We start from the raw sequence: 14,128 nt of genomic DNA, 5'->3' as shown, positions 1-14,128 counted from the left end.
TTCTCAGGATCCACATAAGAGTGAAAACATATGGTATCTGTCTTTCTCTATATGACTTATTCCACTAAGAATAACACTCTCCAGTTCCATCCATGTTGCTACAAAAGAGGCCCCCTTTCTTATCCTCAACCTCTTGCAGGGTAGCTGGGGAGAAAAGTGCAGCATGTTGGTGTGAAAATCAATATTTCACTGTCCTGAATCAAACTCACTCTGAGTGCAACTAGGAGAGGGGTTTAGGCTTGAGTTCCATTCTAGGAAGTGAGCAACTAATGGCTGAGCATCAGACACTCCACCTATTACTTATCTATCTGCATGGTTCACTTCCTTTCCATGCAATGGGTTGGAATGTTCAAGATTTCAGACCCCAAAGTCTTCACAGTCACATGAAGGATACCAGAATACTTTATACACCCAGTCTCATGCTTATACTTCCCCATATGTATATACATTCGCAAATATACATCCAATCAGACATGTATACAATATTCCATCTACATAGACATAAATGTATATTTTAACATATCTATTAGAAAATTCATGTGCTACCCAAATAAAGATCAAGCACCATCCCCTACAGCTGCATGGAACTGAGAATCTGTTCTAGTTGCCCTGTTAGGAATTTCACTATGAATCACCACCCCCATCACCTCTTGATTTACAGGCATCTCTCCCCCTAATGCTTTGACACAAAGGTGGGCACCAAAGATTGGGCTAAGACATTGAAACAAATCTTTTTAAAAGTTCTGCTATAATGACATAGAAAAGACCATAGAAAAGACCAAGTGAGAGATGAATAAAAAATACTTTGCAAGGAAGGGCTAACTCACCTTTAATTTTAAATGGCCCTCAGAAAACCTCCCCAATGAGCCCCGCTCCTGCTTCTAGAATAGAAGAAATCTTTCCCCACGTGGGAGCACTCTCAATTAAGTGCAGAATCCCTAAGCCTAGAGGCAGAGAAAAACATGACCTCCTCTACCCCTGTGAACTTTGTTCTTGCTCCATTTTTCTTTGTAAGGCCTCACTTTTTCAAGATCACTAACAAAAGTGATAAGATCTTTCCTACAGGAAAGATTCCATTCTTACAGGTATGTAGTTTTATCTATGGCTTCAATAAACTCAACTTTCCATTATAACAAGCCTATCATCCCAACAGGAACCCCCACACAGGACCACAGAGAAACATATCCCACATAAGCAATCTGGTCTCCCCCCCTCCTTTTTTTAATAGTTCCACCCTAAGAACTCTGTCCCCTGTTGTCTGGAAAATGACCTTTTTAATTTTATTATGGAGACCCGGTGTCTCCCACCCCACAAATATGTCTTATTGCCCCAGCTAGTCCTTGGAAAGGCTGTGAGACTAGAGTTGACATCACAATATCCCTTTTTTTTGAGAGGTTGTGGTATCTGTGGGTGGGGCAAAAGGGAGGGGCATCCCTGGGTGGGGTCATCTTTACTTAGCCCACCTTGTACTAAGTATGAATCAGTAGCCACCACAGGCCTCAGCTGGGCCACATCTGGAAACCTGGGGTGGGGGGTATAACATCGTAAAATACCTGGCCCCAGCCTCATCACTCATCCCTTTTTGGGCATCAAGGAAACCAGCCTTTGGCCTGAGAACACGACACCTGAGACAAAGGCCAGTGGAAACATTTGTCTGCCCTCACCCTTTCTGCCCCAGCTTCCACCTCCTCACCATTTGTCCTCCCACTAAGGTCCATGCCGCATGTCATCTCTCAGACACCCAAGATGGCCCAGAGTGGGCGTCCTTCAGGTTTGCCTACACACGAGAACATCTCTCCTAGTGTCACCCGAGTGATAGTGAAGACAGCAGGCAAGGGGGAGGACTTTATGATAGCGGACGACACCTCTGTGAGGCAGTTCAAGGAGAAGCTATCTGCTCACTTTGAGTGCCAAATGGACCAACTAGTGCTGGTTTTCATGGGCCGCCTTCTTAAAGACCATGACACACTGAGACAGAGGGGCATCCGAGACGGCCACACCATTCATTTGGTCATCAAGTCCAAACATAGGTCCAGATCCCTAGCCCATTCCTCCCAGAACTTGCTGACCAAAGATCCCTGCCACCGGGACAGAAACACCAAAGGAAACAGCAGTGGGGTACACCAACTTGCCAGTGTGAGTCACACCCCGGTGGAATCGGCCCTCCCTGTGGAGCCTGATGCACCCAAAGTGCATACCCAGGATCTGGAAGTGGGTAATCCAGATTGCATAGCACAGATGCTACAGAATCCTAGCATCCAGCAGCTCCTGTCCAACACGGCTCCCATGAGACAGTTCATCTCAGAACACCCAGACGTGCAACAGCTGATGCAGCAGAACCCAGAAGTCTCCAACCTCCTTGACAATTCTGAGATCCTATGGCAGACTCTGGAGCTGGCCAGAAACCTTGCCATGATTCAGGAGATAATGCACATCCAGCAACCTGAACAGAATCTTGAGCATCCACTAAACCCACAGTCATACCCGGGCTTGGAGACAATGCCAGGTGGGGACAATCCCCTGGGCCGGAGTTATGCTGATTGCAATGACCACATGCTCAACAGCTTGCAAGATCCCTTTGGAGGCAACCCTTTCACAGCTCTCCTGGAAGGACATGTTTTAGAACCAGTTCAGTCCTCACCCCTGTCTCCACCACAACCCCAGGAACGGCGGGACCAGCTCCCACAGCTCCCTACAACCCGAGTCATCTATACTAGTTCCTGTGGTTTATCCTCCATCACCTCAGCCAATGTTGCCCCTGACAAGGTGAACCATACTTCCAGGGCCAGTACTACCACTATCTCCACCAAAGACCGGAGTCATAACTGGGCCTTTCAGCAGCCGGCTGGTGTACCAGCCTTACCTAGCATAGAGCTTACCCAGCAGCCCCAGGCAGAGGACAAAGATGCCACCACCTCTCGAGATAGCTCTGACCAGAAATTAAAGGATGATCCCCAGCTGTCGGATGAGCAGAGCAGCTCCCAGATCACAGGAAGCATGGTGCAGTTGCTTTTGAATAACCCCTACTTGGCAGCCCAGATGATGTTGTTCATAAGTATGCCCCAGCTGAGTGAACAGTGTAGGCAGCAGCTGCCCACATTCCTGCAGCAGACACAGGTTTCCGACATGCTTCTGGCCCTAGCCAACCCTAAAGCATCGCAAGCAATATTGCATATTGAGCAGGGTCTGCAGCTGTTGGCCACAGAGGCTCCTGTTCTTCTACCCTGGGTTGCACCCTATCTATGGGGCCTGGGTTGGCTTCCTTCACCCAGCTGCAGCTACCCTGACACAGTGCCCTGGGCCTGGGATGTGCCAGATATGGCTGAACCCAAAGGTCCTGAGTGCTGCCACAAATCTGGAGCAGCCCTGCAGAGGCTACAGTCCTTAGCTGGAGACTCTTCCCACCTTCCACAAGCCCCTGAGATTCGTTTCAGCCAGCAAATGGAATCTCTCCAGGCCATGGGATTTGGGAACCACCATGCCAATCTGCAGGCACTCATCGCTACTGAGGGGGACACCGGTGCTGCTATTCGCAAGCTCAAGAGATCCCAGGGATTCTAACCACCATGCCTACTTCTGTGCTTCTTGTTACCTGCCTGCTGACCCATTTGACTACATCATCTGCTCCTTCCACCTCTTCCAATGCTTCCATCCAGGAAGCATTGGCCATGGGTAAAAGATCTGTCAGTAAAATGGCTACTCCCACATGCCCACATCTGAGGTTTGGCTTTGTTTCTCTTGCAAGAAAAGCCACTGTCTGTGTGTGATATCCCTGTCTCATGATGCAGACATGAGCACGCGCACACACACACACACACACACACCATGCATATAAAGCACAGATATCATACCATACTCTCATACCCAAGAACGTGTATATGTAGCCCCAGACAGGTGTGCACACATACACAAGGTCACATGGCCAAAGATTTACATATAAAGGCACACACATTCAACACACTGCACAGACAGCCATGGGCATGTGCAGCAACACACAAATACCTAAAAACACTACACAGACCCACGTGTAGAGGAAGACAGTCATAACAAAAAGGGAAAAATTCTATAGATAGACACAGATATTTAGTCATAAAGACTTCCTCAAGTTTTCAAGTCAAATTGTTCAAGTCTGAAGGTGGGAGAAGAATGGCCTGGTAGGTCAGAGTAGGATAAGTCCACATTTCATCCAGGTCTTGGTAAGTATTCATCCTCCCAGGAATTTATTACTAATTGTCACAATCATAGGACTTCTCTGGACTGTTACCATTGTCTCTTTAACTTAGAGAGATACAGCTGCTTACCCTCACTGTATATTGCCATCACCAAAACACAGCCTCAAGGGGACATGGTAACTTCCAAGAATATCATGTCCTTCAGCATATCTAATGTTCATAACTTGAGTTCTCTGTAGTTAGCCAAGGTCCTATCTCCCCCTCTCCTGGCCTCACCAAGAGCATCCTAGCCAATTGGCATGTAAACACTTGTGGCAATTATTCAATCTTTTAATAAGTTAAATGTTGTTTCAGGTATTGAAGAAATAGCAGTGACCAAATAAATTTCCTTTATTTATGGGGTTTACTTCTGTGGGATAAGACAGTACTTTACCTAACTTATGAATAAGTGCTATGAGGAAAAATAAAGCAGGATAAGGTCTTCTACATAGAGGGCAATCCAGGAAGGCCTCTCTGGAAGGGCAAGAGTAGAGCAGAAACCAGAAGGGATTGGGAGAAATGAACACGCACTCCCTTGGGAGAAGTATGTTCCAGACAGAGAAGACGACTTAGGATAAAAATGTGAGGTGGGAATATTCTTGATGTGTTTGAAGAATAACAAGGAGATGATGTAGCTAGAGTGGAGTGAATAAAACAGTGGGAGGGAAAACAGGACATCAGAGAAATCAGGAAGAGCCTTGTAGGTCTGGTAAGGACTCTGGATTTTACTATGAACGCAGCGGAAAATCACTGCTGGATTTTGACCAAATGATGGAGGTGTTTCAGTGGATTCTCCGGCTGCCGAGTGCAGAAAGACCATGGTAGAGGTCCAAGTAGAAGTGGGAGAGCTGGTGCAGCTCCCTTGCAGTGGAGCAGGTGGGAGATGGTAGTGTCTGGAGCAGTGGAGATGGTGACATGTATTCATATTGTGGTCTGCAAAGGGTCACCACAGAATTCCGTGTGCTCCTCACAGACCACCTTCCTCCAGCCCTGTCTCTGCCATCAGCGAGAGTGAAGGAGAGCCCACAAAACTCCAAGTACTCCTGTGGATCTACTACCAGAATCCCACTCTTCCCCTTCAAACTAGGAAAAAGATCGGTCTCAAGAAAGACATGACCACCAAAATGGATTTTCTACTTTCCCATTAAGATGCCTCCATCCAATCAATTAGTCTGATTAAGCTTTATACCCTGTTTGCCTCAGGTTACACGAAAAACCCAAGCTGTTTGAGTCGTCTTTCTGATTCTTGTCCCACTATGCTCTGAAAATCCCTCAGCTGACCCAATTTTCCACCGGTCATCGATTCCCCACACTTTTCCACCCTAACATTTAGAACTCATAATTTAGCAACAGCAAACCCTACTGTATCTACAACCTTTTCTCTAAATGATCCCCACCTTTTCACCATGACTGAGATTTGGCTCTCCACTGACAGCCTGCATGTTGTCTGCTCCATCCTGTTGTAATGCATAAATTGTCTGTGGACCCAAATCAAGCTCTCCCCTTGGGCACTGATCCCAACCTCTCCAATCCATTTACTCAACAGCTGACTTTTTCAATCATCTTCTCTTCCTTCTGTGTCATTTTTCCCTCATTGTGTTATATCCACCAGAATAAAAGCATGCTGTAACATTCTCAGTTTAAGAAAAAGCAAAACAAAAATGTCTTTATCCCCACATGTCCACACAGCCATCATACCCATTCTCTTACCTGTAATACTCTTATTTAATCCATTTCCTTTCCAACCCACTTGCTTTGAAACCCCCTCCAGTCAGTGCCGCCTCCACTCTTCCAAACTGGGCTCATCATGGTCCCCCCCTTTTTCTGGTCAAATCCAGAGGTCAGTTCTCTTCCTTTATCTTCCTGACCTACTGGCATCATCTGACACTGTCACTCTCTCCGTTTTGAAACTCTTCTTCATTTGCTTTCTCTCCTTCTCTCCTTTTTCTGACTTGATGTTTTATTTCTTCTCAATTTCTTTTGTAGAACACATCTAATATTCCATATTTGAAAATACGTAGTGCCCATGCCTTGGTCTTTTTACTTCTATCTTGTTCCTATACTCACTAATCTTATGGTTCTAAATAGTCAGTGCTGGATAACTGTGGACTCACAATAACGAACTCTCTCCCCTCATGTCCATTTGGGTATAAGACATCTTGAATGTATGTGACAAAGAACTCTGGATTTTCTGTTTAACAACTTTATTCCCTGGTCTTTTTTTTTTTTTTTTTCACATCTTGGTAAATAGCCAATTCATTCTTTAAGTTATTCTGGGGAATAACAATAATCTTTTTAGAAGTAAAATAAAAACTTCATGTCATTTTTGGACCTTCTCTCATGCTCTAGATCCTGCCCATCAGAAAGTCAACATTCTGAAAATATATAAAAAATTAATGGCTTATGAATCAAAGAGAATACAGAAACATCGAATGCCAAGAAAACCAATTCAGGGTGCAGCTGAATTTGGTCTTAACAGTGACATGGGGGCTAAGCCTTTCCTAATTGTCTAATCCAAAGCTGAGGCTCCACACACTACCTACAGGTTGTGTGGAAGTAGGATTCTTGGCCTGAGATGTAAGGGTCAGCCTAGGCCCCTCCCTATGAAGAAGCCAATCAAGAGAAAGGAAATAGAAGAGGTAAAGGTGGAGGGGGTGGTTTGGAGTTCCTGGGGATACAGAGAACCTTGGAGAGGTCTCCAGAATCCATTGTGTGAGGCTGTGATGTCAGTGCTGAGGTCACAGAGGTCACCTGATGGAGTGAGTTCCGGCCCAGAAGGCTTCAGGGGTGGCTGTTAGCAAGATGAGGGCGGTTTGGAGCCCTGTATAAGAGGAAGGACGGGGCCACAGCTGGTTGGTATGTATGCCCCGACCCAAACCCTTTTTCCTGACTTTGCCTTTCACTCATCAATAGACCTCTTTGGTCTCCTCTCCCAACCCCATCACCTGTCAGACCCATAATCCTCCACAACCATCCCATCCTGAGGACCTCATTGACCCTTCCATGCAGACCTTCTTGTGCTTTTACCCTGAGACTCCAAGCCCTCTTCCTGCTCACCTTTCCTACTTTCACCACTGCTTGAAAGGATGATGTTGGTACCCCATCCCCACCCCCCAGCTGTGTCCCCACAGACCTGGGCCTCCTGCTGCCTACCATGGCCAAAAGCGGAGAGGCCCTGCCACAGGGCAACCCAGCGCCGATCCCGGACCACCACCTCATCAAGGTGACAGTGAAGACACCCAAGGACAAGGAGGATTTCTCAGTTACAGATACTTGCACCATCCAGCAGCTGAAGGAAGAGATATCTCAGCGCTTTAAGGCCCACCCTGATCAGCTGGTCCTAATCTTTGCTGGCAAAATCCTCAAGGACCCTGACTCACTGGCACAGTGTGGAGTGCGAGATGGCCTCACTGTCCACCTGGTCATCAAGATGCAACGCCGCACCATGGGCACTGAGTGCCCAGCTGCTTCAGTCCCTGCCCCAGCCCCCAGCCTTAGATCATTCCCTCAACCAAGCTCCATGTACCCAGCAGATGGGCCACCCGCCTTTAGCTTAGGTGTTCTCACAGGCCTCAATGGGCTAGGCCTGACCTCCGGTAGTTTCCCCGACCAGCCAAGCTCACTGATGTGGCAGCATGTCTCTGTGCCTGAGTTTGTGGCTCAGATCATTGATGACCCTTTCATCCAAGGTCTGCTGTCCAACACAGGCCTGATGCGCCAGCTGGTTCTCGATAACCCCCATATGCAGCAGCTGATCCAGCACAACCCTGAGATCGGGCATATTCTCAACAACCCCGAAATCATGCGGCAGACATTGGAGTTTCTCCGCAACCCAGCCATGATGCAAGAGATGATGCGTAGCCAGGACCGGGCACTCAGTAACCTGGAAAGCATCCCTGGTGGCTACAATGTGCTTCGTACTATGTACACGGATATTATGGACCCGATGCTTAATGCAGTACAGGAGCAGTTTGGTGGCAATCCCTTTGCCACTGCCACTACTGCGAATGCCACCAGCAGCAGCAGCCAACCTTCGAGGACAGAGAATTGTGACCCTCTCCCCAACCCATGGGCTTCCACATATGGGGGCTCTGTTGGCAGGCGAGGCAGGCATCCTGGGGACCAGGATGTATCCGAGACTAGAAATAGGGTTCCCACCATTCTGGGTAATATAAGGCTCTATGACTATCTTCAGCAATTACATGAGACCCCCCAGTCCTTGGGAACCTATCTGCAAGGGACTACATCCACTCTCGATCCGACCCAAGAACCACCACCACCAGGAAACCGAGTCCCCCCAACTTCATCCTCCTCCCAGGAACGTGAGTCAGGCCAGCCTCTCCCTAAGGAATCAGGAGCCATCAAGGGAAAGTCCTCTTGCCCATCGTTCCTGAGATATCCCCCAGAGAGCAGTACTGGACAAGATAGAGGTCAAGGTGGCACAGGGAATGGCTCCACTGGCCATGGCACCAACATGCCTGATCTTGTCTTAGGGCTGGGGCATTCTGCCAATAGGGCCCCATTCGTCCCTTCATCAGCTTCCCCTATGCCAGCTACCCCTGGGATCCCCGAGCATGCCCGGCTGCCACCGGTAGCTTATCCAAGATCTCTGAGGCCCACCAGCGTGAACCAGGTCCCACAGCTGCAGGACGAGATGCGCCGGCTGCTGCCCCTGCTGCTGCACCTTCAGGCAGCCATGGCCAACCCTCGTGCCATGCACGCGCTCCTACAGATTGAGCAGGGTCTGCAGATCCTGGCCACTGAAGCACCTCGCCTCCTACTGTGGTTCATGCCTTGCCTAACAGGGCTGGGAAGTATGGTAGGCGGTACAGAGCCTAGAGGGGGTGCCCTTATGCCTGAGGATCCCCCTCTAGCTCCAGCTCCTGAGGTACCCCCAGCACAGGGCTCTGTGGAGCTGGGCCCCCATTCCACCCCTTTCCTCCAGATGTGGCAGGCTCTAAGTGGTGCCAATCCCCAGCAGATGCAGCCCGAGATTCACTTCCGGGTGCAGCTAGAGCAGCTGCGAGCAATGGGTTTCCTGAATCCCGAAGCCAATCTCCAGGCCCTCATAGCCACCGGGGGTGATGTGGACGCTGCTGTGGAGAAGCTGAGGCAGGCATAGGAGACCTGGTTGTTCAGACCATGTCTTTTCCTCTGTGCCCTTTTCGCGTATGCCACTACCCTAACTCCCCCGATCTTGAATGCAGCTGCAGTATGAACCAAATCCACTATGATGCCCTTTACTGTGGAGACAATGTTGTTCCAGAGTCAATGAGGAAGAATTGGAGCCAGAAACAGGGTGGGGGTGCTATGAGTGACCCAACCACGCCCGCCACTGTACCATCTTGGGGCCCCAGTCTGCACTCTGCTTATGCCTATCTGGAGATGCAATTACATCCAATCTCCAGTGTCTGCAGTTGCCTGAGTCTGATTCTTTGTGGGTTATGGGTAAAGGGGGGGATATGGGATGAAAGGTGGTAATAAGAGCTGTCTCTGCATGGGGGGAACGGGGCTTGGAGGGGAAGATCAAAAGTTTGAAGTTCAAAGATTCAGAGGCATAGAGAACAAAGGAGCGTGAGATGAGGCCTTCAGCTTTCCTGGTGTCCTTCCAGAGGTCCCCCAGACTTTGTGTCCTGTAGAAGCTGCCACCATGTACTTTGTTCTTTAGAGCATTCCTGCCACCAGCCTGACCAGGAAGTGGGCACAGTTTCTTATTTCCATCACCCCTGAAGAGCATCCCACAGGTGGCTCTCACTTTCTGGATTTGATGCTGATTCCTGAGTAGATAGGGAGCCCCAGGATTTCAGGCTAAGTTCCAAGATTCCCTAATCCCACCAAGATCACAAAGTACTATCCCTGGTGGGCACCCCGGATGTTGTCTTTCTTGCACCTGGCAACTCAGAAATGGAGGATTCACCCGGCGCTCAGCATTCTGCTCGAAGTTTGAAATTCAACGTGAGAGTCACGATCCTCTTTCACGAGGTTATCGTCTGGTGGCATGGAGTGTTCAAACTGTAGTTGAAGAATACTTATTATATATAGTACAAACTATGATAGGTGCTGTAAGGACCAGAAGCTGTTAAACAGCAAACAGGTTTGATCTTGTATAGGGAGACAGGGAAGGCTCCATGAGTATGTGCTCTAAGCTGACATCTTAAAAGTGGTAAGAATGAAGTCGGCCAAAATGTGATGGGAAAAGGGAGAGCATTCCAGCAACAGAGCCATTGTGGACAAAGGTACTGAGGCGAGCTGTGCACAACACACAGGAGGTGCCCTCGGCATCTCACACTAAATTCTTGTTTGCACTCAGAAATGCTGCCCATTACCCGTGTCCTTCCAGGGGAAGAGTGATACAGTTCATGAATCAAACAAGCAAACCATACCTCCCCCACATGAGTGAACATTCTGGAGAAATGCACCAACATACAGTGCGTGTTCACACTTAAATCCATCACTACACGGCCACATCTGTGTACATGTGCTCACACGTACATGCAGAACAGTCTGCTAAAGTTTCATCACAGAATGAAGGTGTAAACACAAACATTAATGTGACCTTCTTGTCAAGGCAGGAAAAGGGTCTTTAACAGAGGGGACCACTATGGTAAAAGTGGCCGTGATATGTACTCTAACATCAGAGACCTGGCGTTGGGGGTTCTTTAGGAACTTGGAGAAACAGAACCTCTGCCTGGGACCCAGGATGCTTGTACTAACCAACCTGTCTTACCTTTTAGCGGCCAGCAGGTGTCAGCAGTGAAATGAACTTTGCAACTTCCTCCCCCTGGTTTTGGGTTCAATCTCTAGGTGAAGCAGGAGGCTTCAAGCCTCCTTTCTACCTCCTCTTCCCTCCCCCTCAGTTGGGCAGGAGTTGTCCTGATCAAAGGAACTACTACTTATAGTGGTACTAGGGGGTAGGCAGGAGACAGTCTTTGCCTGTCTGTTCCTGTAACTAACAAGGTGGGTGCTGTGGACTGCTTCTGACCTGGAAAGGTGTACAAGGCAGTCCCTAAGTGGAATCCCCAGAAGGCTAGATAGGTAAGACAAAAAGCCTCTGGGAAAGATATATGCCTTTCATTTGTCTTTCATTGGGCCAAAGGAGGCACGAGAGCTCATTTGGAGTAGGTCTCAGGGCAGATAGCGGATGACAGTCTGGGTCTAAAAGTTCTGGCTAAGGAGGAGAGTATTCATTTAATAGACTGTTTCCTGGCCATAACTTAGGAGAACCCTTGACAGTGGATTGGGTGTTTGGAGTCTTTGCTGTAGCCTCATCAGAGACTGAACTCATGGACACATGTCCAGATCCATGGTGGTGTCCAGGAGGAAAGGGGTTCCTGGGGCAGGAAAGGTCCTTGTCAGCCACCTAGGACTCCACCTAATGTAGGGTCTGGCACATGGGAAGCAATCAAAAACATTGAATAAATTAATGAGAGTGATGAGTGAGGAAATGAGCAAGAAAATGAGAAAGAGTTTAGGGAAATGAGGCATACAGGGATCAAAAGAGGGTACCACGGGATGGGGCTTGGGAAAATGGCAGCCATTGGAGTTTGGGAAGAGGGAATCCCAACAGGCTGATGTTACTGAAAGGGCAGCCCTCCTGAGATGTCCCACTTTCTCCCTGCTCTGATTCCTCTGTTAGTAGAAGTCCAAGACCAAGTGATTTGCTAGAAATAAAAAAGAACAAACAAACACCCCAAACCCCCCCCAAAGCAACAACAAAAAAACAGCATTGAAGCCTGTAACGCTGCATCACAAATAGCCAGCCAGGTAGGTGGACAGCAATTTAAAAGGAAGGTGTTCTTCAAACAACAGAAAGTGTTTTTATGCACCTGTTCTTTTTTTTCCCTTTAGATACTCCCCTTATACCTCTGTCATAAATATACGCACACATTTTTTTCTAGATATTTTAGGGTTTCACTACTTAATTTTAAAAGTTAATGTTTATTGAGGCTTTCCAAATGCCAGCCCTGTTCTGAGCTCTTCCTATCTGAATCCACACAACAGTCCTCTAATGCAGGTGGTGTTACTATTCCCATCTTTCAGAGGAGAAAAACTGAGACTTAGGGAGAGGGGAAACTACACTGCTTAAAGTTGGGTAGCTCCTGCGTAGCCGAGGCAGGATTTGAAATTAGTCTATTCCAGAGTCCACTGTACTCAGTCAAGTTAATTCATGCTTTAATCCCTACCCAAAAAATTGCAAAGGGCAGGGATTTGTTGTATTTAATTGGAATTTTTGCCTCCCTGCAAATAACTACACTGGACTGAATATTTCCTTTGCCGTATCTTATATATGCTTATACATGTGTATTTATGGTGTTTTTAAAACAATCTACTAGTGCCACTGTTCTTAAATTGTTTTAACTTTGAAATATTTTTAAAAAAATTTTTAGTGGTTATTTTTGAGAGAGAGACAGAGTACGAACCGGGGAGGGGCAGAGAGAGAGGGAGACACAGAATCCAAAGCAGGGTCGAGGCTCTGAGCTGTCAGCACAGAGGCTGACACAGGGCTTGAACTCACGGCCCATGAGATCATGACTTGAGCCAAAGTCGGACACTTAACCAACTGAGCCACCCAGGTGCCCCTTAAGTTTGAAATATTTGATGACAAAATTTTCAATGCTTGACTCCTTATTCCTTTGCAAAATACCATTGTCTATTTTTGTCTCTTTTTCTTCATACACTTAGAGTAGATGTCAAATTTCAGAAAAGGCCAAATGAGATCTTGATTGGCTTTCCGCTACATTATGAATTAGAGGGAATTGAGAGTTTTACAATAGCGCTCTTTCCTTTTAGAATAGGGAATGTGTCCATTCAAGTTTCCTTTGTTTCTCTACAAAGAAGGGTAGTTTTTCTAAGTGCTGGTTAACTGAGGAGGAGCAGTTGGGAGCAGACAAAATGGATGAACAGGATTAAGGGGGATATAAACCTCCAGCCACAGAATAAATAAATCATGAGAATGTAATATACAGCATAGGGAACGTAGTCATATTGTAATAGCATTTCGTGACATAATGTATAAAAATACCAAAGCACTGTAATGTGCACCAGAAACTAAGAGGATATTGTGTGTCGATTATACTTCAACAACAGTAACAAAAGAACTATAGTTTCTTTATGTAAGTCCCACACATTTGGGTTTATTTAAATGTTATATGTTTCTGATTATTTTGAGTGAAATTTTTTCCATTATATTTCCAGGATGGATATTGTTCTGATGAAACTGCTGCCACTGGTTACATTATGAATCCTTATTTTACACAGATTTTTTGCTGATTCCCATGCAAACAAATATATGCATCCTTGAAAAACAGTTATAAAGCCTCTACGGTTCTGTTAAGCCTCTTTTCTAAAATGTAATTTAACTTGTTTTCTCAGTTTAAAAACAACATAGAAGTACAGTTGATCCTTGAACAACACGGGTACAAACCATGAGGGTCTACTTCTATGTGGAATTTAAAGTTTTGTTATGTGTTGAGAGCAAAAGCCACGAACCATTTATTTACAACTGCCTGCCCTGGTCTCTTTGAGACCCAGTACAAGGCAACTGGCACAGAGGTCGTAGCGGCTGCCCTCTGAGTACCTTGGGTGGCCCCCAAAGGCCAGGACCAGGCTGGGCTGCGGGTCATCCCATGTGCCCAAGGTGCCTCATGGGCATGAGGCTGGGCCGAAGTGGAGGAAGACGCCCAGAGGGCAGGGATGGCACTGTGCAGGGAGTCCTGCACCCCATGTCCCCTACCCCCCCCCCCCCACAGAAAGGCCAGCACACTCACTTGCAGCGGCAGGTGCGGATGGCCAGAGGTGGGCGGCACAGTTCCAGGCTGTTGTTGCTGTCCACAGTCACCCCAGGGGCCACTGCAGAACACTGCCGTCTCCGGGCCAGGCCCATGGCTCCCTCCCCTGCCCCAGCCCTACGTGACCAA

General features: G+C 47.5%; 2 protein-coding genes across 2 annotated transcripts; both read left to right on the top strand.

Moving 5' to 3' along the window:
• Window positions 1-1,464: 1,464 nt before the first annotated feature.
• Window positions 1,465-3,715, top strand: UBQLNL (ubiquilin like). Its single transcript, XM_007092211.2, has one exon. The coding sequence runs from the start codon at window positions 1,717-1,719 to the stop codon at window positions 3,559-3,561; it is 1,845 nt and encodes a 614-aa protein (XP_007092273.1). The 5' UTR covers window positions 1,465-1,716; the 3' UTR covers window positions 3,562-3,715.
• A 3,241-nt stretch (window positions 3,716-6,956) lies between these two features.
• LOC102949940 (ubiquilin-3) lies at window positions 6,957-9,623 on the top strand. The gene is made up of 2 exons (XM_007092212.3): window positions 6,957-7,067; window positions 7,329-9,623. The coding sequence occupies exon 2, from the start codon at window positions 7,366-7,368 to the stop codon at window positions 9,331-9,333; it is 1,968 nt and encodes a 655-aa protein (XP_007092274.2). The 5' UTR covers window positions 6,957-7,067; window positions 7,329-7,365; the 3' UTR covers window positions 9,334-9,623.
• The last annotated feature ends 4,505 nt before the right edge of the window (window positions 9,624-14,128 follow it).

The sequence above is a fragment of the Panthera tigris genome, chromosome D1 (assembly GCF_018350195.1).
Source record: "Panthera tigris isolate Pti1 chromosome D1, P.tigris_Pti1_mat1.1, whole genome shotgun sequence".
Lineage (NCBI taxonomy): Eukaryota > Metazoa > Chordata > Mammalia > Carnivora > Felidae > Panthera > Panthera tigris.
Note: the sequence above shows the minus strand (reverse complement) of the source record. Positions and strands in the feature narration are given on the sequence as shown.